General features: G+C 26.8%; 2 protein-coding genes across 5 annotated transcripts in view; one reads left to right on the plus strand and one right to left on the minus strand.

Annotated features, from left to right (window-relative positions):
• The window catches only part of LOC105849170 (uncharacterized), a 209,399-nt gene that overhangs the window by 119,435 nt on the left and 62,640 nt on the right, over positions 1 to 27,324 (plus strand). For 3 of the 4 annotated variants that reach the window (XR_010642513.1, XM_065813632.1, XM_065813634.1), the window contains 12 exons: positions 1,216 to 1,650; positions 1,996 to 2,243; positions 2,381 to 2,483; positions 2,873 to 3,188; positions 3,305 to 3,425; positions 3,597 to 3,741; positions 15,429 to 15,545; positions 20,233 to 20,841; positions 21,463 to 21,602; positions 26,644 to 26,717; positions 26,804 to 26,907; positions 27,047 to 27,142. Coding sequence is in view for 3 of the 4 variants with exons in the window: in XM_065813632.1 (XP_065669704.1) it covers positions 1,216 to 1,650; positions 1,996 to 2,243; positions 2,381 to 2,483; positions 2,873 to 3,188; positions 3,305 to 3,425; positions 3,597 to 3,741; positions 15,429 to 15,545; positions 20,233 to 20,841; positions 21,463 to 21,602; positions 26,644 to 26,717; positions 26,804 to 26,907; positions 27,047 to 27,142 (2,508 nt within the window). In the remaining variant the exon portion in view is untranslated. The remainder of the gene's footprint in view (positions 1 to 1,215; positions 1,651 to 1,995; positions 2,244 to 2,380; positions 2,484 to 2,872; positions 3,189 to 3,304; positions 3,426 to 3,596; positions 3,742 to 15,428; positions 15,546 to 20,232; positions 20,842 to 21,462; positions 21,603 to 26,643; positions 26,718 to 26,803; positions 26,908 to 27,046; positions 27,143 to 27,324) is intronic. The other variant, XM_065813633.1, reaches the window with a different exon arrangement.
• LOC136088813 (uncharacterized) lies at positions 7,330 to 9,214 on the minus strand. The gene is made up of 5 exons (XM_065813631.1): positions 8,816 to 9,214; positions 8,632 to 8,743; positions 8,262 to 8,497; positions 7,744 to 7,982; positions 7,330 to 7,512 (listed from the first exon to the last, which is right to left on the minus strand). Exons 1-5 carry the CDS (start codon positions 9,003 to 9,005, stop codon positions 7,330 to 7,332), a joined length of 960 nt encoding a protein of 319 aa, XP_065669703.1. The 5' UTR covers positions 9,006 to 9,214.

Below are 27,324 nucleotides of genomic sequence, written 5' to 3' on the forward strand. Positions count from 1 at the left end.
CCAAACTTTTAAATGAGGAACAGAATTTGATTGTCAAACGAACTTATAACTTAATTAAAGATAGTATTTTAAATCCCCTAAATAATTGGGAAGGTTGCTCAAAATTTATATGGTCATAATTTTTGAACACTAAGACATTATTGCATGACATTAGAAACTTGTTAATGAACTTAAATTTAGTTTAAAATGTTAAAAAAAATGTATATAAAAATGTTATAAACTCATCACTCTCACACTAATGGTAATACTTTTGAAAAGCTTTACATAAATATGAATATATAAATGCTTGGAATTTGCTTCATGTCCTTACATAAAGTTAAATTTTCAAACAAAAACAAAAAAGCTTGTTATAGGCCTGATTTTAGTTCTAACAAAACTAAAATTATTTCTTTTGATCTAAACTAAAGTTTATAATTATTTAAATTTCAGACATGATGGACATATAGTCAAGCCTTTTAACTCTATAAAGTACCTTGGTATTAAAATTAATTCACACCTTAGATATGTTTGTGACAGGTTTTTTTAAGGTTATTTAACCTGATAATAAAATTATTTCTGATTTTCTTACAATTTTTTTTGTATCTAGAATACTTTTATCATGAGAACTCAGCTGTTAATTTGTTTTTTTTTTGAATTGTCTATTTTCACCATTCTATCTTTATCATCTTTGATCTGCAAGTAATTTAACTGTTCAACATTATTGATTAACTGTTTGTTAGTAACTTAACTGTTTGTCATCATTGTTTTATAACATACAGTGTTAAATCTGTTAAATATCAATCCATAAAATCATAGAACATTCCTATAATAGCCTTTTTAATAAATTATAAAAGTTATATAGAATCAAAAAGTTGCTTCTATATGATTTTGTTTTTAAATCTATTTTTTTATTTCTATACTTTTTAAATTACTATTATTAGTTTTATTATTACTATGATTATTTTTTTATTATTATCATTATTTACTTCATTTTTTATTATTGTTTTTATTGTTGCTATTGTAATTGTTGTTTTTATTGTTGCTATTACAATTGTTTTACGATTATTATTCTCTTTGCTCATATTAACACATTTCAATTATGGTATATAATCCACTTTAACTGATTAAATGTAACTACATGTCAATATTATTTAAAATATAAAGCTTTATAGATATTTGAAAAAAAGTATTTTAGTTCTTAAAATTTATTATCTGTTGTTTTTTTATATTTTGTAGAACTGTCAAGTACTATTGAATATACTAGCAGGGTATCAGATTTTTTTTTAATGAATGATGATGAATATTTTGAAGAAGAAATTAGTGTGTATATTTTCAATAACTTTACTGCACATTTTGATAATATAATTTTGAACTTTAAAGAAATATCGCTTCAACAAGTATTTATAGAAGGCAGTTTAGTTTCAAGTAAAAGTGATTCATGTTCCAATATAACAATGCAGCTTGAAAACTATGCAGAGAAAGTTGAAACTAAATGGTGTGGCTCTGTAACTTCAAATGAGGCTTTTCATAGTCCTGATTTAACATTGTTGCTTAATCACCTGCTTAAAGTTGTAAATTATGCTAAACCATTGACAATCATAGTTATGTTTGATAGTGTTGTTTTGCAACCAGGAAGTGTTTTAGTAATAAAATACTTGTTGCCTAAACCCAGTAAGATCCTAATTTTTTTATTATTTATTGCACTTTTTTTTTTTCAATTTTGTATTCTGAAAAATTTAATACATTTTTGAAAATATACATAATCTTGTAACAGCTTGAATAATATATAGCCTAAGATTTTTTTTTTATGTAATCTATAAATTTTGAAAAACAAGTACACAAGAGTTTAATAAACTTTAGTATAAAAATAATAAATTTTTATTTGTTTTGGGCTGAAAGCAGGTTTAAATAAAATCATTTGCATAATGATTATTTTAATTTAAATCATGCAGTTAGCATTTATCTAATTTATGCAATTTTATATTTAAAAGTATTTTAAATATTTTTAATTTACAGTTACTTTCATACATGCAAGTGCAGTTCAAAGTGACTCTCAAGATTTGCTGGAATCTTTTTCTTTACCTGTTACTAGTACATGTTTGTCATTTCAGTTTAAATTTGGTGGAACAGGATTTGTGAGTCTTGTTGTATTAGGTTACACTAATCGTATTACAAAAGAATTAGCTTTTTTCTACCGACGAGAGGGTCTTGACCAATGGGTTACCAGTTTTATCAGTTTACAAAATCATGATGACGTTTCATCAGTACGCATTAATCTTCTTAAAAATCAAAGTTAATTAAATATTGCATTATATTTTAATTAAAAAATACTTTTAAATCAATATATATTTATATTAAATTATATTTATTGAGTTTTTTTTTGTAATTTAAATTTACTTAGGTGAAGTTTGTTGCTTTAAAAAATGGTATTGGAATTGGTTACATTGCACTGGGCACAATACTGTTTTTAAGTTGTAATAATCTGGGAGAAAATGAACCAACTGGTAATTTAAGTATTTACATTAATTAATTATTGATTTTTGCAACCCTTGTCAAGATGACATTAAATTTATATGAAAGAGAAATAAAAAGTATTAACATCAATAATATAAGGTATATAAGTATATAATACTATTCTTTCAATAGTAGAAATATAAGATGTAAAGAAAATATTTGGGAAAAAAAAATTTAAGTCAATGCATGTTCTAAAGTCCCCAGAGCGACCTATTTTAGTATGATTTTATTAGCTTGTATCTTATGCTGCATTCATATATACAGACAATATTGTATATAGATATGTATAGAATTGAATTTTCTTTTTTGTTTGTGCTAAATTGTATTGATATAGAAAATTTATAAAATAATTTTTGATTTACAAACTTTTATTTAACAGCAGATTTTGAGAGTGGCTTAACATACTTGAATAATTCGTTCTTTCTTTATCCTGCAATCTATGTTAGAGGATCTTCTGAAGTATTTGCAGGTTTTCCTAACTCTAAAATCACATCAGATCATAATAGCAACTTTTTGCAAACTATATACGGAAACATTGAAGAAGTTTCAAAGAAAATACTTAATTTTTTAGAAGTAAATTTAAATAAAGATTTTACATTTACATTTTGGTACCAAGTTGAAAATTCACCAAACCAAATTTTAAGTTTTATATATGGTAAAGAAATAAAGATTTATCAGCAAACCTCTTCTATTAGGTGAATAAATCAAAATGTTGTTTTTAGTTTTTTTTTTCTTTTTTTAAAACATAAGCAACTTTAGTTTTCTAGTTATTGTTGGGTTTAATATTTAAAAAATTCTAAACTGCTTTTAGTATATTTGTTGATAATCAACCCAAAAATGTTGTCATAAACCAAATGTTACAATGGCATTACATGGTTGTTCAGTATGAGCTAAAGTTTTTAAAGCTTTCATTTGAAGTGGATTTTAGTAACGTAAATATCTATTTTTGTTTAATTTAAAAAGTGTTTGTGTTTAAAATAAGCATTATATAAAAGAATCTTTTTAAAAATACTTGAAAAATATTTTTTTAAATATTTTTAATTCACTTTTAAATTTAAATTTGATAAAATAAAGTTACATAATGTAATGTTTTTGTTAACTAGAGTATTGTTTATGATGGAATTCAATTTCCACAAAATTCAAGCCTGACAATTGTTTTGGAAAATAGCATATTCTGTTTTCAAATGTTCAAAGAAATATTGTTTCCTTCTGCATTAAAAGCAACAATGTTATGTATGAATAAGACAGGTAATTTATACTAAATTTTGGATTACTTTTTAATAGTATGTGTGAATATGAAATTTATTAAACATAAGTTTTTAATGTTTTTTTAAAATTCAGTGAAACTTGTATCAATTTATTCTTATCTTTTTCTTTAGTAAAATGAGATTTTTTTTTCTCTGAAAAATTATTGGTGTCTAGTATTTATTATTTAACTTTTTACTACTTATAATTTGCAATGACATTTTGTATGACAGAGGTGGCTTTTAACAGTGAAAACGAAAAAAAAAAGAGAAAAATAAAGAAAAAGAAAAGCGTAAAATTTATTTTTTAAATAGAAGAATAAAAAACATCAACAAACAAAGCAAAAATAAGTTCAAACAATTTAAATAAATAAAATGACAAAAGAGAAAAAGGAACAGGGCAAAAAAAAGCTACTATAAACAAAATGCAAAGTTTAATGTTAAAAAAAAAGTTTAAAAATGAAAAATAATTGTAATAAAGAGCTATAAATTTTACTATCAAAAAAAGTTTTTACAGCCATATTCACAGCGAAAAAAACAACAAAAAAGAACAACTTTTTAATTATTTTTTTTTTAAAATCATTTTTTACATTGTTTACTTTGTAATGTATTTTTACAGCCAAATTCACAGCAAAAAAAACAACAAAAAAGAACAACTTTTTAATTTTTTTTTTTTTTAAATCATTTTTTACATTGTTTACTTTGTAATGTATTGTTTAAAATGTCATGTATTTTTGTGTGTTGTTTATTTTATTATGTATTTTTGTGCACTGTTTGCATTGTTTGTTGTATTTTTGTTTTTTTTTAAGACATTCTTGTGTGTTGTTCATTAGACATTGTCGTGTATTGCTCATATTGTCATGTATTTTTGTAAATGGTTTATATTATCCTGTTATTTTTCAGTTTGTTTAATGTTAGACAATTTTTTTGTATATATGTATATATACAAAGATCAAAATTAAAAAAAGATGTATTTAGCAGCCGTGGTGCAGTGAAACTAGAGATCCGTGGTTCAACGTTACCTCTGTGCAAGTTTTAAAACAACGGTAAGGAAGGAGGCATGAACTTCTTTTCAAATGTTTTTCTGCAATGCTCTGTGATAAGACCGTGAGGGCTTCTTGGGGCACATGAAAAAAGAAATATTAAAATATATTTTGTATATATATATATTTTGTATATATGTATCCCAGATAACACAAATTCATTGGGCCAATATTGGGCAAATATTGGCCACGACATTGGGCAAATATTGGCTGCCAATATTGGGCAAATATTGGGGAGTGCAAATTGGGCCATTACTGGGAAGATATTGGCATTTGGCTGGCAGAATCATGGCTCCAATATTGGGCCATGATTGGTTTTGACTGGCTTATAATGGCCCAACATCGACCATGAATGGGAAAATATAGGCTAATACTGGCACAACGTTGGCCAATCCAAGCCAAATACTGGCTAATTAAAGCCCAATATTGGCCAATTCAAGCCAAATATTGGCTATTCTTGGCACTTTATATACTCACACCGCCTTTTTTTTGGCAACAAGAGATTATAAGGTCTTGTTGTGTTATAATGTGACAATGGAATGTTGTGTCTTAAATGTGACAATTGTATACAATTATCACTGCCACGCTAACAAATATCTTTTCAAAATAACCTTTTTAAAATAAAAGGAAAGTCGATTTGTTCGAAATAAAACTCAAAAGACAGTCATAAGTCATATAAAAGAAGTTTATTCAATCAATGTTCTCAAACAGCATCCAATAAAAAAAATTAACAATGTAAACAAGAAAATAAACACATTATAAAAAACACTTCATTACATTTGATATAAATAAAAAAATAATTAAATGTCTTCCTCTACGCATCTCCTAGCGAATTATTTTGAGGCCATCCATGTGAATTGAACATGACAGCCATTTTGGCAGCGTCTTGTCCGGTTGACTAATCGTCGCTTAGGGATAGTTTTCTTACTGCACCTGCATAAACAAATAATAAAAATAAACAGAGATGAACAAAATGTAGAAAAAATGAAAACACCTATCAAAATAAAACTTTAATCTACCATCACTAAATGTGAACCACCTGATGTGTATGGCATAATCGGAAACAAGATCTGGATCCGATTACCTGGGTAACTGTATCCTAATTTTGAGTTATGGATCCGGATATATTCAGTTCGGATATTTGGTTCCCAAATAACTATTCCCAAATTTGTCCCTCTCATTTAGACCCTGGCCCCTGCCTCTAAAAACAAGGAAAAGTCTCGTGCATATGAAGTAAATATTTAACCAATTAAATGGTCAACAAATTTGAAAAAAATTGACTAAATTGAAAAAGGAAAAGTCAGTTATTCCGATTAACAAAACTCGGCCTTTTCTTTGTAGGTGCTTGTTAGCAAGAAAATAAATAATTATTTCTAAAATCATATAACAGATTATATTAAAAAATTATTACACAATTTATTAAAATAGAGATATAAAAGTCACAATTTAATAAAAAATAGCTTACTGTTCTTGATCACTGCTCATAATCTTCCATAAGAATTAGGTTGAATTCTAGAAGATCGTTTATCACTTGGAATGGAAAAATAAGAAAAAAGTCTAGGCTTCTGAAAAAGGTGCCGTCATGGTTTGTCTAACGGGGCTTTCTGCCACTGCTAATTAATATCACATTTCAGCTCCTCCAGTTGCTTGAGCACACTTTAGAAAAAATGACTGAACAGCTTAACCCATTGATTGCTTTACTATTTCAGAAACTATACACAAAGAAATATTTATATATTACACGCTAATAGTGTATATTTAGTCCCACGACTGGGACTAAATATGACGTAAGTAAGAGAGAGCCAAAATAACAAGTGTTGTGATGAAAGACTAATTAATTTTACATGATTTAGTCTTCCCAATAGTAAAAAATACATTTTATATAAAAAAAAATTAGATTGCTTTTGAAAATATATTTCAACATATTTATTATTTGACATATTTATGCCTTTAAAGACATAAAATTAAAATTGTAGGTAGATCTATAATTTCTAAAATCAATAAAAGTGAATGAAAAATTAAATCATCAAGCTACTTTAATTATAACAATACTTTAATTATAACTAATATTAATGAATAAATAAACAAACACTTAAATATTACAATTAATATATTCATACGTTCGTATATTTATTAACTGTACCATTTATTTAGAAATGAAAACTGTACTCATAATAGCTATATTAAAATTACAAATAAGATTAAAAACAGATAAAAAAACAAAAGCAAGTTTGAGTTAAGTAAAAACTTTATTGACTTTTTGAACTATTTCCTCGAGCTTTTTTTAGCCCATCTCTGTCAATAGACCCTGACAGCCATTTTGAAAGTATTTTGTCCAGTTGACTAGCTGTTGATGTTGGATAGTTTTTTCTTACTGCATCTGCATAATAAAATGTGCAATAATTAGCAGATGATAAGATTTTTTTGTGATCTTTAAAACAATTATAATACAAAAATGATAACAATGATGATGATGTTTATGATGATGATGATGACGATCATGAGAATATAAGTTTTATCTTATATATAACTATTTGTTTACAATAATTTTATTTATAAGTTTGCCTACCATATATTACATTTTTCACACCCATTAGACAACCAAACTCTAATTTTTCTTTTCTTCCTGTAAGGTTATACAGCATTGATAGTTTTGCTGTCAAGATTTTCTTCGCAACTTTTCTTAAACAGTCATCAAGACCACTTCCTCCAATTAGAGACAAAAAAATAACCTATAAAGGAATAATTATTTATTATTTCCACTTCCGTCATTTAGAAACAAAAAAATAACCTATAAAGAAATAAACATTTATCATTAGCTATTGCATATGAAAATAACCTTTATACGAAAGTACAAACGTTATTATATATGTAGTCAATTCTAAATAGAAAAAATAAACCAATTTAATTTTTAGAAAAAAAATTAACTTTTATATAATATGTATTGATAATAAAAGACTTACTGCATTAGATCGACATTCAGTATTTTCCAAAAAAATCCTATTTAACTCTAACAGTTCATCTATTTCTTTTAACGGAAATATAAAGTTTTCTGGAAGATTTCCACTTGTATTATGACCAAGAGAAACTTGCTTTTGGCGTTGTACACGTAACTGTAACTTAATTTCCTCCAACTGTTTAAATACACTCTGAAAATATGGTCGGACAGCATCAGCCACTGCTTGTTTTACTAAATCAGGAACTATCCAAAAACAATAAATTATATTTATAGGAAATTGTACAGTATATTGAGTCTCAAAAATGACTCTAGAAATTATGAAAGTCATAAAACCCTTATTCTTGCATAGTTTTTAGTGTTAGGGCTATAAAAAGTTGAAAGACTTTGCAACTAGAGTAATAGAAAGATAAATAGAAAAAAGAATAAAATTCAAAAGCGGTCTATTATAAAAAAAAACACCTTTTTGCACATATAATTGAACAACCTATATATGCCAAAATATAATTAAAATGCAAAACTTACGAATTGAAGATGCTATGTTTGTGCTAGGACTAGCTAGCGAGGGTTTATCAATTCGATCTGTGTAGGTGGTGGAAGTTGACTGTCTGCATGGGGGTGGGGGAAGAAGTGGTACTAAATGTTCACTATCCGAAGAGTCATAATTAAAATTTTCTGATAAATTGATTGGTGAGTTTTGCTTATTCTTAATTTTTGAATTTTCTTTTTTTTTCTTTTTCTCAATTGCTATGTCAGGACTCCTAAAATTGCAAATAAAATGGTAATAAAATTGTAAAGTAAATAATAACGAATACAAATATTCAACTTAAGAATTCTAATTTGCATTAAGAATCTTAACATTTTAAAAATATACAATAAATATGATGTACTTTACCATTGTGTTTGCAGTTTTTTCCTCTTTAAATCATTTTTTATTTCCGAACAACTTGAAGAAAAATCAGTGTAGTGCAAAGATTTAGCCTCTGCCTTTTTCATCTTTTCATAGTCTGGAAAATTGAAATGTGCAGAAAAACAATCTTATAATAAAAACTTTTCAAAAACATATAGAAATTAAATACCTCCAATTTTCAATATTTTTATATAAGGATAAAGAGGCGAATCTTTGTGATTGGGAATTGGTAACTTTTTCATTTTTGACCATTGTGTAGCACCAATTCCCTGAGGCCAATAACATGTAGCTGATTCTTGTAATAACCAGCAATCAGGAACCACTGCAACTCCATCCTCAAATTCAATTAAATAATACATTAGTATCTGAAATAAAAAAAATTGGCATGAAAATCATTTTAAATAATAAGTTTAATGATTGTTAATCAGGGTGTCTTCCAATAATTTATGATGGATTTCCCTGACTTTTCCGCCTGTTTTTCCTGACTTAATTCAAAACTAGAAAAGCGCAACTTCAGATAAAATGGACTTCAATTTGTTTTATCAAGTACTTTCAACTGCAAAAAAATTTTAAAATTAACACATTCTTCATTCTACATAATACATAATTCTTTATATAATATATTCTACATTCAAAGTATCAATAAAAGATCATCTGTATCAATAAAAAAGATCATCTGTATCAATAAAAAAGATCATCTGTATCAATAAAAGATCAAAAAAATCTGCTGAACAAATTTTAACATTACGTGTCTTATGTTCAAGTGAAATAAGTCATTTATTTTCAAATAAATTTATTTATAACTTTTATTCCAGTAATAATAAAATTATTTTTTCATATAAATATCTTGTATAAAAACAGAAAAAAAAAAATATAAAACCACCAAAAAAAATACAGTTTATTATTTATGTATTTGATGCTTCGTAGATAAAGGAATACAAACAAATTTGGACTTGTATGGTAGTATAACATATTTTTTCTGTATTTCATCAGTTGTGGCAGATTTATACTGACATGATAATTTAGAGACCTTTACTATATCAAAACATTCAAAAGAATTTGCAGGATATCTAAAGAAAGGCTCAATAGTTAGAAATTTTTCATAAACAATAAAATGCCTATTAACACTATGAAATTTTAATATGTTACGAATCAAACAAAAGTCATTTTTTATTTTAATGCAATTGTTGCCTGTTGAGGTAGAGTAAAAAATTCCATTTAAAGTAATTTCTTGATACTGTAGACACTCTGTTTGTTCTCTAAAAACAATAGGACCATATTCATGCAGCTTCCTGGGAATGCCTTCCTTCATACATTTATAAGAGTTTCTTATAATTGATCCATTTCTTTCAGATATACGCCGGATAACCTGTTGAAGTGGTAAATGAGGTTTACGTATTAAACGCTTTAAATGCCCTAGAAAATTTTCAAACGGAAATGCAGAGTAGTTATAAACAGATCCAAATCTTTTAACATCACTTGCAATGTGTATTAAGCTGTGTACATTGTAGCTAATGAAACCTCTGCCATATATTTTAATAGCATTTTTTACAAAGGCTTTTAAGCTAGATTCTGCATAATCAGCATGACTTTGATTAAGATCTGAACTGGCTAAACAGTGTATACCAACAAAAAACAAAAGAAAATTGTTATATACAGATTTCGAAAGATTTCCTTTTAGTGCAACAGTACCACTGTATAATAAAAATTGACTGAATTCCACTGCTTTCCAACGCTCTATGTCACTTAAAGGCCGACATTGTCTAGAAAACTCACAAGGAATAAGACTTTTAAATTCTACTAATCTCTCTGAAATCCCATTAATAGATGCCTTTCCTAATCTTATTCCATCGCTAACAGGGCTTTTTATTAAAAACATCAAAATCCTTTTCATTACTCCAAGGCACACTAAGTGCATAAAATCAAGTGGAAACTGAGTTACCATTCCAATAGACAATTTTTTAAGTGGAGTATCTCCAATGTGATGATTAGCATCTATCATATCATTAAAAGAATGGTCAGTTCTAAGCGGAGCATCAGTTTTAAGAAATGTAACCTTACTGTGCCATTCCCCTTTTTGGATACACTTATCACAACTGTAATATCCAGTATGCCCTTTACTTTGTTTTATATATGCCCTTGCAGAAGTATCACATACAAAGCAGGATATACCAATGTTAACAGAGTATTTTTTACCATCTACATCAATTTTAACAGGACCTTTTTCCAATTCTAACATTTCTTCAATGAAATCTTTTAAATATTCATTCAAGTTAACTGGTTTACTTTGACCGCAAAACAAGCCAATCAAAAAAGGATTACTTGAAAATGGAATCGACACTCTTCCTAGAATTGGCCAAAATTGCTGAGTACTTGACTTCTGTAAGGGTAATCCATCAATATTAATTTGTAGAGAAATTGATAGAGTTTCAGAGCTTGTAAAAAAATGTGGCAAAAGATTTATGTGTTGCAATGATTTAACAATACCAAAGTTAAAATAGGAGCCCCCTTCAATTGTTTTGACAGTGCTTGTTCTAGGTGTTTTTAGTAATGTTCGCAGATCTTTTGGAAGTGATGGGTGCAACACTCTAAGTATATCCAAAAGTGAAGATACTGCAACCATAGTAATAGAAAATGATGCTGCCCACATTCCCAAATCAAATGATAGCTCTTTTTCTTTGTTTTCAATATCAGGTTCAATTTCCTCACTGATATCACTTTCATCACTGCTATCACCCGACAATGACTCTACATCAATGGATTCAATTGTATCCTGTTTCATAAACATTTCCCAATTATTTGTTACAAATTCATCATAATTACTATCTTCATTCAACTTTTCTCCATCTATTGAAACTAAATCGGGCATATTTAACTCAGAATCGTTATTAAATTTGGAGTTACCAAGCATTGGAGAAAAGTGATCTAATAAACGTTGATTACAAACAACGTGATCATCTTTTTGCCCCACTATGTCATTAAAAGAATAGCAGGCATGAGATATAACACTATCTTTTTTTAAAGCTGTATTATTGTTAGAGTAAGAAAATTCTGTATCGACATCGGACATAATTTTATTGACAGATTTAATCACTTTTCTTCTCTTTGACCAATAAGATGGCTCAGTATCCATGATCTGTTGAAATCCCTTATTATATAAGTTATATAAATTTTATGAAAGCTTAAATGTTAATAAAATAAAACTATAAAGAAAAAATATGTGTACAATTCAGATACGTATACTTTGAAATTGAATATGACTTTTAAACTAAATACCGTTCTATAATAATAATAATAACTTGTTTTCAATAAAACTAGTCCAAAATGACTGTGTTAAGCAAAAATGTGCGCCATATTAAAAAATCTAACTTTATCGCATCTATTGGTTTATAATTATTAGCCAATCTTGGCCCAATACCTTCCCAAATAAGTCGGCCGGTATTTAGGCTTCTATTTCAGCTGCTAATGGAAGCCAACAAACGCAAAGCCATGGCAAATCTGGCAAAATGATGGCATACAATGGCCCATTATATATGTTCAAAAAAGTTGTTGGCCCAATAAAGGGCCATCGTACGGTGTTTACTGCGATAATTTTTGTATATTTTGAGTTAACTTGTAAAGATAAATTTTTAAAACTGTATATCTACGTGTGTATGTATACATTTTATGTATCTATATTTGTATTACACATTTGTATATAAGCAAATGTATATGAATGTATGCATGTGTGTATGTATATGTCTATATCTGTATATGTCACGTATACAGATATACATATACATTCACACATGCATACATGTATACGTGTATATGCAAACATACATATTATGTTTATATGTATGTTTGTGCAACAATTTTATATTTTCTACTTTTTTTAAAAGGTTTATTTGTTTTTCTTTAATTTATTTTTATTTTTATTTATATGTTTTTTGTTAGTTTGGTTTTTTTGATGGTATTACTTCTTTTATTGTTAAATTTATTTTTTCTTGTTTTTTTTTGTTTTTTTTGTTATTTATATTATAAATATTGTTATCATTAGTATTAATATTTTTAATTTTAATTATTGTTATTCCTATTTTCTTGTTTTCAATTTAAATAATTGTTTTGTCATTTTTAGTTGCTATGTTTATCTGTTTATTTGTTTGCAACTTTTTAATTTGCTTATATAGCTAATGTGTTAATAAAAACAAGAGACTTGCCATTACACTTTTCAAAATTGTTGTTATCATTGTTTCCATTATTATTATTAGTAATTTTTTTTGTTGCTATTATTATTACTAGCTCTCAAGACCTGTATGATACCAGTCATGGTAAGTCTGAACCACACCCAACTATTTCTTAACTTGTTTTTAATTTGGTTTCTACACTTTAATAAATTTGAGTAAATGGCAAAAAATTTATCGATGTAAAAATCTTGGCTTTTGGTTAACAAATAATTCACTTTACTTTAAAACTATACTTATTTACTTAAATATTTTTATATAACAAAAGTATTTATATAACGTAAAATGTTACACAGTTGTGTAACATTTCTTCAAGTGTTTTTGGAAACTTATCCTATAATATACTTTTAACCCACTTATTAACATTTATTTAAAAAGCAAAAATGGAGACAAGCAATAGAGACAGAGTTATTTCAAATTAAATAGTTCTATCTGTTAGCATTTTTTATAAAAGCTTCTCTGTAAAAAAAGCATTTAACAAGTTCATTAAATTAAGCTGTTTTTAATGCTAAGTTAGGCAATTAAATTACTATTTTTATACGTGTTGTTTGTGCCAAAAACTGATACTTAATGTAAATGGAAACCACCTAGATTGTAATCACCAAAGATAAAAAATGTAAAAATTTACTTGAAAAACAAAAAAACATATTTTTCTTGAGATAAAATAAGCAAATAAACTTAAAACAAAAATTATAATAAAATATTATACTCAACATAAAAAAGTATCAAAAATATTTATAAAAGCAATTTTAATTTAAAAAATTTTTTCATTATTATATAGGTTTTAATAAATGGTATGAAGATTATCAAAACTTCATTTTGGCTTTTAAAAAACAATCAACATTCGGAACATTTCTTAAATTCTGCTATGTAGGAGCTTTCGAAAATCAGTTATAAGAGAAGGAATTCGACCTAAAAATGAAACTAAATTATTATTGAAAACACTTATTACACATTCAATACATAATACAGTAAACTTTCAATAACTCAAATCTCAAAACCATAAAATTAGCTTGTTAAAGAGTGCTTAAGTTATTGGGAGTATAATCCAACTGGTAATAATAATAATTCATTATCTGGCATTCATAATAGCTCATCGGAATTTTAAAGTTAGTTCAAGTTATTAAGGGTTATCGAGTTGTTGAGAGTTTAAAGTACACATTTTATCTACTAACAAAAAATTAGTTTGTTAGAAAATGTTAAAGTTATTTCGAGTATAATCCAACTGTTATAACCATAACTGGTATTTAAAAGCTAGTTTAAGTTACTAGAGATTTTCGAGTTATCAAGAACTTATAGTATATATTATACTATATATAAGTTATAGTTATTTTAACTACTAACATATACTAAAATATAGAAACATTGTTAATAATTAATATTATTGTTAAGTGTCTCATTTAAATGATTTAAATAAGTGACTTTTATTAACGATAATCAATGACAGTATATAAAAGTATAAAATGGTAAAGCTGCCATTTATCTCAAAAAGCCTTGGTTTTCACACAACCAATTCTATTCAATTTTATGTAGCATGTTCCAGAACCAAGTCATTTAATAATTTGTTTTTTAAATTCTATGCATTAAAATTCAAAGGAAAAATTGAATTTTTCTTATTAATTTTTTTAACATTAAATGACATACCTTGTAATTAGTGTTCATCACTTTTAAAAAAAAGCTAATAAACAATCTTGTTCTTGAACATTCAAAATAGAGTTGATGGTGTTTGCAAGGGTTTTTAAGATAAATACAAACTTTATCTAAAGTTTGACCTTTGAAAAGATCTTCCAGTTCTTGAAAATAAAAAACACAGATCAACATACTATAATTCAATTAATAAATTACCAGACATAAAAGTTACTTTGCTAATTTAAAAATAACAAAAGGTTTATCTATTACTACAGAATTTTAATTCAAATAACTATCTAATATAAAGGTTTTAGGTCTTACAACTGATTAAGCAGATATTACCAGATTATAATGAAAGTTTAAGCATATGTTATTGCGTGATCAAAAACATATAGGAAAACATTTAAAAAACTCTATGTCAAACATGCACGAATAAGTAACGGCAGCATTAAATTAATCAATATTATAAACAATATTTTTATTATTACAATCAATATAGTTTTAATCATTGGGTGCTTAGTTAATGTTAGTAACTTTTCTATTTGTAAACAAAATTAAAATAAAGCCACCAACCATTTCCGAAATGTATTGCTTTATTGCATTGATTGACTAATTAATTCTTGTCAACAAAATGTTTTATGGTTTTATTTTCAATCAATACAAAATATATTTATAATAAGTTACAATATCGATTGGAGAAAATATCTAAGTGACACTTACTCTGCATTTCCTGGATTTTTGTGATTTTTTGAAAGCTCATAATAATTTGCAGGTTGTTTTTGATTTAAAAATTATATAAAACTGTTTATATGAAATAATGAAATTATATAAAAAATATAAATAATCTAAGATAACACAATGGGTTTAAACATTATGCATGTCAATAACTTTTGATAACTTTCACGAGAAAATGTTTGAATTTTTTTTTAGTGGAAAATGCATGCACACAACAAACAAGTAGTTGTGAATGGTGTAATCCATTATATGGTGAATGGGAATTATATCCATGGGAATACATTTTTGAAAAAAATGGTGATTGTCTTCAAGGTATAAATAAAAATATTCACTAGTGTTACTAAATATTTACAAGTGTTTCTTAAGAAAACCATGTAACTGTTCTGAAGTTAACCTGTTGTAACTCTAAGTGTTCTTAAGATATTCATAAAAACAAAAAATAAACAAAGAGTAATATTGTTTTCTATTTCTTAAGATAACATTCTGCAACTACTATGTTATTTTTTATTTATTCTTGATAAGAGTTTGTTTTATATTTTTATCACAAAAAATTTGAATTTTTGTTATTCAAAGTAGAAAACCTAATTAAATAAATAAAATACTAAACGTGATTCAATGAAGTCTTTTTTTTTTTTGACTTTATGTACAAACTCATGCCCTAATATTTATTTATTTTGCAATTAACGGATATGTACTGATTTTGTGTATTCATACGTTCTTGAACTTGTTTTTTAAATTGCAAAACCTTATTATTTTAATTAAATTTATTTCATTTTCTTGATAAAAAACATTTATTTATTTTTGGGTAAACAGATTCTATTTGTTGACCAGCATCGCACCCTTTGCTCATATATTAGGCTAGTGCAGATATATTTATAATACATTTTTACCAGTTTAGGATGTTGAATGCTGGATCTTCTTGACTCAATGTATAGGTTTTGCTTCTGTGTCTGTTTTTATGACTAGGCAACTCATTTTATTATCTCCTCGTAAGAGTAAAACTCTAAAACTCAGTTAGGTGGTTCTGAGGCTGGCTTGTAGTCAGGTCTCCCAAACTCTGCGGTAGCTCTCAGAGAAGCAGATTCCATAAACAGCTGTAAAATATCAGAGTGCTAAAAGTGCCAGTTAGTGTTCCTGTTTGTACTTTTAGTATGCATTGTCAAGAATGCATTTGGAGCCCTTTGTTACAGCTTCTGGTTTATTAATAGTAATGAGGCAATTGCTTGGTCTATTAGATAGTGTACTGAGTACTAATTATGTTTTGAGTCAATTTCTTTAACAATTTTAAAAATGAATAAAGTAACAAAAACTATAAAACACAAAAAACCATTGTCATCACTAAGTTCTCTAAACCTATCATTCACCAATAATTGTGGTCTTCGAAGTAACTTTTCTTCTGTTAAATCTTATCTCTTGCAAAATTCACCAGACTTCACTTACTTGCTCTTTGTGGGACTAATTTGAGTTCAGCTGTCTCATCTTGTGATCTTAGTGTTGATGGTTATCTTCCTTTAATTCATGAAGACTCCAATAGTCACATGCTCGGGCATTTACATTAGTAAGAATTCACCCATTAGTTGGGAAACAAGGTTTGAATCTACAAACTATTCTTTTATGTGCTTTTATTTAGCACCACCACTTTATCACCTTCCTCTTTGTTCTATATCACTCTTCTTCATCTCAAGACTGCACTCTTTTCAATGTTACTTCTGATCAAATTGACCAAGCTCGTTTTCTTTATCCCTCAAATATCCGCAAATATCCATGTTGTTGGTGACTTTAATGCTTGCCACACTGAATGGCTTGGCTCTATTTTCAGTGACTCTGCAGGCGTTAAGGCCCACAACTTTTGCCTTTCTCAATCTCTAACTCAAATAGTCCACTTTCCAGCTTGCATTCCTGACAACCCCAATCATTTACCTTCTCTACTCAATTTATGTCTTTTTTCTGATCCTAGTCAGTGCTCAGTTTTTCCACATTCACCCTTAGGTGCTTCTGATCACAGTTTAATCTCTCTAAAACTAATATCTCATTCTTATTCATCATCTGAATCCCCCTATCATTGTAACTCTTACAACTGCATTAAAGCTGATTGGAACTCTTTCTGTTATTTTCTTCGTGATGGCCCTTGGGTAGAAATCTTTTGTCTTTCTGCTGACAAATGTGCTTCCTACATAACTTTGTGGATTCAGGCTGGTATGGAATCTTTTATTTCCTCTCAACGATTCCAGGTAAAGCCTCACTCTTCTCGATAGTTTTCCTCATGTTGTGCTATCGCAATTACCAATCGAAAACAATTGTCCAGAAAACAGATGTCTGTTTATTACTGGCAGTAACCATTGCAAAAATGTTTTGTCTAACCTCAAAGCTCACTATTCTCAAGTCATGAAATCTTTTATTTCCTCACAAAAATTAGGCTCTCGTGACTTCTGAAGAATCTTTACTAGTACTAATAATAAGGGCAAATCTGTAATTTCACCTCTCTTGTATGGTTCAGACTTTGTCACCACACCTAAAGACAAAGCTGAATTGTGTGCTAAGAACTTTTCATCAATATCATCTCTTGATTCCACTTGTTGCGTTCTACCTGAGTTAGTTGTCAAACAAGTTGTTCCATTGCTTGACATTTATATTACTCCAGCTTCTGTATCTAAAGTGATTTCCTGCTTAGACTCTTTTACAACCTGTGATGCAGACAACATACCTGTTATGGTCTTGCAGAAGTGTTCTCCAGCGTCTTGTTTTCCAGTTTGCTGGAAAGCGACATCTGTTATCTCTATTTTCAGAAATTCTGGAGAGCGATATGATTTGTCTAACTACTATACCATTAGTCTTCTTCCTATCATAAGCAAGGTTTTTAAATCATTAATTAACAAACATTTAATCTTTCATCTTGAATCTAATACCTTACTTTCTGATCATTAATATGGATTTCGATCTTCTCATTCTACAGCTGATTTGCTAACAGTAATAAACGATAGGTTATATTGTGCACTAGATAAAGGTGATAAGGTTAAAGCCATTGCTCTTAACCCTTCAAAAGCTTTTGATAAAGTTTGGCATGCTGGCTTTCTCCATAAGCTTTCTTCTTACAGTGTATCTGGAAACTTCTTTAAGATTATTGATTCCTTCCTTTCCATTCTTAGTATAAAAGTTGTCCACGATGGACAGCACTCTTCATCATATTTAACTTCAGGGGTTCCTCAAGGTTCAATCCTTGGCCCTAAACTCTTTTTAATTTACATTAACGATCTTCCAGATATTCTCACACATAAGGTGGCATTGTTCGCTGATGATACTACCATTTATTTTTGTCATGATAAGAAGTCAACACTCTCTGATTGCTTGAAGGGGGCATTTGAGCTTGAAAAGGATCTCACTTCTACTACAGCATGAGGCTCGCATGGCTGAACTTTAACTCAGATAAAAATTTTAAGGCTAATCTTTGTGGAGACAATCTAAATCTTCCTATACCCTTCATCTTTTAGGATTAACTCTTAATTCTGACCTTTCTTGGAAACCATATATCAAATCCATTGCAAAATTAGCATTCGCTAAGGTTGCATTCTTTATCAAGCTTGACACTTTCTTACTCTGGATTCTAATCTCTTTCTATATAGATTTCAAATCCGGCCTTGTATGGAAAACTGTTGCCATATCTGGGGCGGATCTTCTAATGATGCCCTTTCTCTTTTAGACAAGGCTCAAAAATGCATTGTAAACATAGTTGGATCTTTTCTTACAGCTGATCTCCAACCATTATTACATCGTCGTAATGCTTCTTCTCTTTCTCTTTTCTACAAGTACTTTAATGGGCACTGCCCTAAAGAGCTAGCGTCTCTTGTGTCATCTACTAAAATTCATTCTTGTGTTACTCGTCATTCAATAAAGTCTCATCTTTTTTCTGCGACTGTTCCTAAATGCTCAAAAAACTATTATTTGTCTAGTTTTTTTCCTCAATTATTAGTTCTTTGGAATTTGCTTCCTTCATCTTGCTTTCTTAATTCATATAATTTGCAATTTTTTAAGTTGTCTGTCAATCGTTATCTTGCTTTACAACCTTCATCTTTTCTCTTCCAGTACCTTCCAACTCTAATAGTGGTTGCTTGCAGCCTTATTGGAAGCGGAGATGTTAAAAACATGTATATATTTTTAGGTGTTTTTGAATATTGTTTTTTATATAGAATCAGCATTTTTTCCAGATGTTTACTGATAAAATACCAAGTAAGTTTGTCTGTTCTAATTTAATTACTCACTTAACAAAATAAAAGAAATGCTCTGCCTTTTTGAATTTAGATTATCTACTGTGTTAATAATTGAACCTGCTTGTAAACTTTTGGCTCCGCTTTATTACAAAAAACAGGATTTAACTCTAAACTCACCTGTAAACTTTAAATAATAAAAATCAAATTAAACATTGCAAACATATGATTTTATGGTACAACACATTCAGCAAAAATGCTTAAGGAAAAATTGAAAATTTTTCTTTAAGCATTTTTGCTTTAAACATTCATACCAGACTTTTGTGGGCAACAACCTACACAAGGTTTTTATTTTATATTGTATTAATATTGGCTATAGTTAAATAGTAAATGTGAAGTCTATAACAAATCCAGATAACCACAAGATATAATGTAATTTAGAAAAAATACAATAGCGAAACAAAATGAAAATTTCATATAAATTAAAAAATCTAAAATCTTTAATGCATGACCATGTAGAAGTTGAAATTTTTTTTTCACAGTCAAGAATTTTGTGTTTTATTTATAATCAGTTATAATTATTATTTAATAATTATTTTATATAGAGGTTGTTTAGATTTGCTAATAGTAATAAATTTAGTTAAATCCAGTTTATAAATTTTTTTCCTAAATCAATGTAAAATAGATGTAATAAGAGTTGGTTTTATGATTCTTTATCTTTATATTTTATTAGCTTTTAAAATGTTACATGTTGATTTAATGAATCTAAATTATTATATTTTATTTTTTGTTTCCAGATTTAGATGATTTCAACAAAACTTTCTATCAATCTTTTAATAACGTTATTAATGGAAGTTTTGTGGCTGACAACTCTGATGGTTATAAAGTTAAGTTATCACCAGAAGTTAAACCTGTCTTGGGTTTTATTAATAATGGATTGTCAACTGAGTCTAACTATGTTGTTGTTGCTAATCAGAATATTTCTAATTATTTAAGTAAAAGTTCTTATATGTTTTCAGCTTGGATCAAACACACCTGTGAAATTAGAAATCAATATCAGCCAATTCTAAGTAGTTCACTTGTTGTGTTGCTTTGTGGTGTTATAGACACAAATGTTCTTTCTGTTAAACCAACTTTAGTTTTTCATGATAATTGTTTGTATCCATTACCTGGAAAGTCTGGTATGTGGTACAACTTTGCATTTGTTTATAATGAAACTATATCAGTTTATATTGATGGGAAACCTGTTTTAAAAACAAAGTGCTTAGACAGTACTTTACCATATAAAAATATTGAACTAAACAATGATATACGCGTGTGGAGCGTTGGTTCGAATGCTACTTTGTTAGATGAAGTTGTTATTGGAGATATTGCTCCTGAAACTTTATTCTGGAGGCAGTTAACAGGTTTATTTTTAATAGACTTGTTCCAAGGACAAGTAACTGCTACTTGTCCTTGAAGCAAGTCTTTTAAAAACATTTATATTATATTATAAACTGTTACTAACTTTATATTAACATTATATTACTAACTTAGTAACAGTTTATAACTAGTTCTGAAGATGTTTAGCAGATTTCAATTTTTTTAAATTTTAAATTTTAAAAGATATGCTATAAAAATGTTAAAATAGTTAATAGTTTATACAATTTAATTTCATATATATATATATATATATATATATATATATATATATATATATATATATATATATATATATATATATATATATATATATATATATATACATATATATATATATATATATCTATATCTATATATATACATATATATATATATATATATATATATATATATATATATATATATATATATATATATATATATATGTGTGTGTGTATATATGTATATGTGTGTGTATGTGTGTGAGTGTGTGTGTGTATATGTATGTATGTATGTATGTATGTATGTATGTATGTATGTATGTATGTATGTATGTATGTATGTATGTATGTATGTATGTATGTATGTATGTATGTATGTTTATATTTTTTTCTTTGATATTAAAGGTAATTTGAATTTAAAAAAAACTAAGCAAATGACAAATCCTTCTCGCTTTCACTTAATCTCACAAGAAACTTGGGTTTATGAGACAAGTTTCCATGGTAGCTATCTGTATGAAAGAGTTGTTGCAATTTTAGAACCTCAGGTTTTTTTTACTTTTTTTTGGTTTTATTTTAAATTAAATGCACTTATTATTCTTAAAAACATTATAAGAATAATTTCATAAAAAACGTCTTATAATAAATTAGGGGTAAAGTTTTAACTTTATATTTTCTAATTAAAATACAAATGTGTAAAATACAAAAATTTACTTTTAAAAACAGATTTTTATAATACTGAAAGACACAATTACTGTTATAAAAGTTAGTAAAAGCAAAACTTGTTTTAGGTATCTAAATAAATATTTATGTGATTATACTATTGTCTAAAAACTGCCTAAAATTGCATAAAAATTGATAAATTGTATTGCTGTATTAATAAAAAAATAGCAGCAATATATGATAAGGTTTTCACCCAATTATTAAGTAAAGAACAGTTGCATTCATGAAATTACTCAATTTTTTTTTGTTATAATAGTTTTAAACAATTATTACAACAGCTTCAAAACCTGTGTTTCTTGCTACAATTATTTTCATAAGTAGACATTTTTGGCATAGTTTCAGAATTATATATAAATAGATATTAGGGATTTTTGTGCCAACACTTAAATAAAGGATTTTATTTTTTAATTGACAACTTTGCTCGATAAACTTTAATAACATAATTAAAAGTGTAATTGCTTGTTAATTTAATGCAAAAGTTAAAAAAAAAAATAATGCTTTTTTGAAAGCAACAAAAAAAGTTAAGAACAATTTAAATAATGTATCTAGTAATTCAGATTTTAAAGCTTTTTAATTTTTTTGGCTGAAGTTTTGCTAGATGCAATGTTTATAAACAAGTTTATAATTAATACTGTATGATATTCCTAAGGCTTTTCAATAAGGTATCATTAAATAAGTATTTGAAATAGTTACCATAAGTTTATAGTGTTGTAAACAAACACAAGGAGTTAATGAAAGAAATATAAAAAAAGGTAAGAAAGCTAAACTTTTAAAATTATTCTTGGTATAAAAAAATGTGTATGATGGAAAAAAAAAAGACGTCTAAGATAAACAAATAAATGTTTACAATAAAAAAAAAAGAATACTTTGGAAAAAAAATTATATTATGAATACTAATTATAAATATTCCAAAATAAAAAATTTTTAAAATGTTACAAAAAAAAAATTTTGAAGAGTTTTTCTCTTCAAATGAAAGCAACTATATTGATTTCTATAAAATTGTTGGTTAATAATTTCAATATCCTATAACTTGACACTCTTCTCTTAAATCCTATTTTTTGGTAAGTTGAGATTAGTTTTTATTCAAATTGTTGCAAAGTTTGTAACACCTATGTATGGTTTTTTTTATCCTACACAGTATCAACAAATTTATATCAGATGCATATTATAATTTGAAAAAATGTTGTAGAAAAAAACGTTTTTTTATAGCCATTTATGAATCCATTTTTATAAACATCATATAATTCTTTATATCATTAGATGCTTAATGAAAATTTAAAGAAAAAAAATAAAAGATTGCATCATCCAATAACAATATGACTTACAACTAAAAAGATAAGGACTCAGTTCTGCAAACTTAAGAAAACGAAATTTAGCAAAATAATTTTTTTAAACAATAAAATTACAGGTTAAAGTGCACTGCAAATAGCAAACATAAGGATAAAGTAATTGTCATTTGAAAGTTATGCTTTTTAACAAAGTAGTATCTATTGAACAACATAGTTATAACTTAATAGCCTTTTTTTTATTTTTATACAATCCATAACTGAATATACTATTTTCAACTGAAAATTACGCATTTGATCTGTTTAAAAAAGTATAATGTTAAAATATACTAGGATTTATAATATCTAAAGGAATAGAAAAGTCAAAATTACAAAAAAAAATTATTGACCTTAAATTTGTTTTTGTTGTTTGAATTGGTAGAAAAAATATTGAAATAAGTAAAACTAAATGCAGTATCAAAGTCCTTTTTAATATTATATATATTTTCACGATATTTGTATTTACTTGTTACTTCTTAGCATGTAAAAACAAGAAATCCTTGAACAATTTAGTTAAGTATGATTAACTACAGGTTTTTGGTTTCAAAACCTTATGAAAAAAATTTGTGCATAGTTGTATAATATATGTTTTGCTAATGTTATTCCCCTCCCAAAGGCTGAAAGAACCGCTACAGTTGAGGAGGTTACTTTATTATGGTTACAACCCTCTCCCCCTAATTCTTTAAATCCGAAATCCAAACCTTGACAAACAAGGTTGCTGCGCAGAGAAACAAGTTGAGGTTAATAATATCTAATATTATATAATATTTAGGGTCTCCGTATGAGGTCACTAGTAAATAATAATAAGAAAAGATGTAAAGTAAATGACTTAGTAATGGTGTTGCCATTCACCTAAATAGGAATATCAACAATTTTTAGCAGAAAATAACTAATAATTAATAGCAATAACAAAAAGGTTTTATTTGGGTCAAAGTTCACTAGCCACTGCAAGCCTTAAGTTGTTACAGAAAAAAAACAAGTCCTTGAACTTGTCTGTTTTAAGTGTTCAAACATTAATGGCTTTTTGTCAAGACTGGAGTATATAGTTAATATACAGTTAAGTTGCCAGAAAATATAGTTAATATATAGTTATGTTGTCAGAAAATATAGTTAATATATAGTTATGTTGTCAGAAAGTATTGTTAATATACAGTTATGTTGTCAGAAAATATAGTTAATATATAGTTATGTTGTCAGAAAATATAGATAATATATAGTTATGTCATCAGAAAATAGACTCACTCTAGATGAAAGATTGCCTGTAAAATAACTAATATAAATGAGAGACAATACAGGACTTATAATGAAACCTTGTGACACCCCTAGAAATTACTGGCAATAAAAAAGAATCTTGTCGTTTCACTTTATTACTGCAGTTGGTGGTCTTATTGATTTTCTCTAAAATTTATTTATATGAAGCAAAATTTTCAAGAAAAACAGCATGCCAAACTTTATCCAAAGTTTTTGACATGTCACAAGTAATTTTCTAATTAATTCACTTGCAAAAAAGTGTAAATTTCAAATCTTTTTCATTTCTTAATATTGCAAATCATTTCATCATATTGTAAAGTAAAAGTTGCAGATTTGAATGAAGAAAGTCAAAAAAATTAGAGGTTTGCAAGTTCAAAACTTGATCAAAAAGTAATTATAAGTAATGATGCAAACCTATAGAACTCTGTTAAAGATTTTGAAGAAATTTACAAGTCAATAATACAAGAACTAGAAAAAGATATGGCTACAAAACATACACGAAATCCCAGGATGATCAACAGCAGTTCAGCAAAAGCCAAAAACACAGTCAAAAACTGCTAAAAAATAAAGCTTCAAGGAAATCAAGATGGCATTATAATGGATTTCATAAACCATTATAATGCATCATAAACCTATTACAAACTTGACTGTTTAATGTTTCCAAACAAAGATTTTTGTATAGTCTTGAAAGGAATGAATGGGATGTTCTGCTAAAAATAATCAAAACCAATTTTGAAGATGAGTAAGATGAGTTAATACAGCAGAAACCAAATGATTCAACTTAATATACCTAATTCTCACAGTGCTGTTGAAGCCTACACTAAAAATAATCTAAAAAGAATTCCTGTTACACTGGTTTAAAATATTGGTTACGATACCCTTACAACAGGTTCATATATATAAATTTATAAACATAGAAAAAACAACTTTTTAGGCAATCATCAGACATGTAATACAAAACAAAAAACCCTTTAAAAATATAAAGTTACAGTGGAGTGTTTATGTTTAGACTTGGGATGCCAACTTATTCCTCTTATTTAATAAGTTTAATTGTTGGGTTTATTCCACTTTCGTTTAATCTCTTTACTTCCTTAGACAAGTCAGTATCATTTATATATATATATATATATATATATATATATATATATATATATATATATATATATATATATATATATATATATGTATATATATACACGTGTATATATACATACTTTTTATATATGAAAAATGTTTTAGGAGTGCTTTCATTTTTTAGTTACAACTTTCTGCACCCTATTAGATAACTTTTTCTCTTCAATATTTTGCTTTTTTTCTTATTTTAGAGTTCTTCTCTGTATTCATCAAAGGTATATTTTCTGCACTCAAAAAGAACAATATCAGGAGCACTAAGTAACTGGAGTAGTGGACATATAACCACTTAATATAAAACAGTTCAAACATTAGATCATGCTCATTCTTCTTTTTTACACATAAATCCTATCATTTCTTACTTTCTCATTGTTGACTTTACTCGTGTTTATTTTTAGGGTCTGACATTCTTCTTTTAAAAGCTTTTTAAAGATCCACAAATGCCATCTGCAGATTTTTTTGCTGAAAATCTTTTTTAAATTTGCTTCTCAGTAAATGCCATTATTTATTGAAAAGCAAGTCAAATCCTCAATTTTTGTATTACCTGGTTAAACCATTTTTATTCGTTGGTTTTAACCACACTCTAGTGCCCCCCTTCCTCCTTCATAAATATCTGCTATTCAACCTTTCTACCAATTATTAAGGATTCTACTTTTATGTATAATTGTATTACCATGATTTTTTGTGTCTCTTGAAAAACTTTGTTTTTCTGGCTTGAAATAAAGTAAATGGTTATGTGCTTTATCATCTGAAAGTTTAATGACGTTTTTTTTTAATAACTCTTAGCCAAACAATTTTTCATTCAGTACTTCTCTCAACATCAACTTCCCCATTCATTTTTTCACTTAGTTTAGTCAGTCTTCATTTTTTTAATACCTATAAAACCATTACCAAAAGAAGGGTAAAATTTTCAGGAAAAAAGTTGAGTAAATTCAATAATGGCTAAATGGATTGTTTGATATAAAAACAAAATTATTAAAACTAGAGTTGTTGATAAAAATTAAGAAACTTAAAAAAATATTTTCTATACTATATGTTTTACTAAAAAAGTTTTCATTATCTAAAAGGCGTTTATAAACAGGTTTCGTTTAAAATTTTTGTAATTACAAGTTATGATAAAAATGCTGTAATGTTTATACATTTTTTTATTTATTTAAAGATAACAGAGCTGCTTCGCATATCAAGCAGAGAGTTTTTATTAGGTGAAGTTACATCAATGCAACTGATTCAAAAGTATTTTTTTTTTTTATTTAAAAAAATTTTTGATGACATTGCCTGCAACTATTTATATTTACATTTTGTTCGTTTTTATTTCTAAGCAAAAAAGTTATTTGTGATTTGGATATTTATCTGGCTGTTCAAAGTAAAGAGGTTTTTCAAAAGATTGCAGAAATTTTAAATAAATTCATTACAATTTTCTTAGGTATTTTGTTTACCTAAAAAAAGAATTTTTAAATTTTAATATTTTTGTTAATATATTTTTTTATTTGATAAAATGCTAAATATATACTGATAAGCTAATATTATTTAAATAAATTAATTTTATTTAATTTTTTTCTTAGCTTTACAAACAATAAACTTTCCTGAAAATTTACTTATTGCTCCAACTTATCCTGACGATTTGCTTGCTGATCCAACAAGTTCTGACAAATTACTTGGTAAGAATTTGTAAAGTTAAGTAATTTTGTCAAGAAATTTTACAAGAAGTTAGAATTATAATTTAAATTTATTTTTTTAAGTGAATCTAATTTTAAAAACAAAACAGTGTTTTTGTTATTAGACAGTTTTAAATAAATTAAAATTAACAAATAAACTATAATTAATATTATTAATAAATAAT

Source organism: Hydra vulgaris, chromosome 12 (genome assembly GCF_038396675.1).
Source record: "Hydra vulgaris chromosome 12, alternate assembly HydraT2T_AEP".
Taxonomy (NCBI): domain Eukaryota; kingdom Metazoa; phylum Cnidaria; class Hydrozoa; order Anthoathecata; family Hydridae; genus Hydra; species Hydra vulgaris.

Bases quoted from the DNA above. Each gene is read 5' to 3' on its own strand.
- LOC136088813 (XM_065813631.1), bottom strand. From the start codon at position 9,005: ATGTATTATTTAATTGAATTTGAGGATGGAGTTGCAGTGGTTCCTGAT. The intron at 8,744-8,815 runs GTATTTAATTTC...TCAATTTTCCAG, and splicing joins AAAAATATTGAAAATTGGAG to ACTATGAAAAGATGAAAAAG. The intron at 7,513-7,743 runs GTAAGTCTTTTA...ATTCCTTTATAG, and splicing joins CTGAATGTCGATCTAATGCA to GTTATTTTTTTGTCTCTAAT.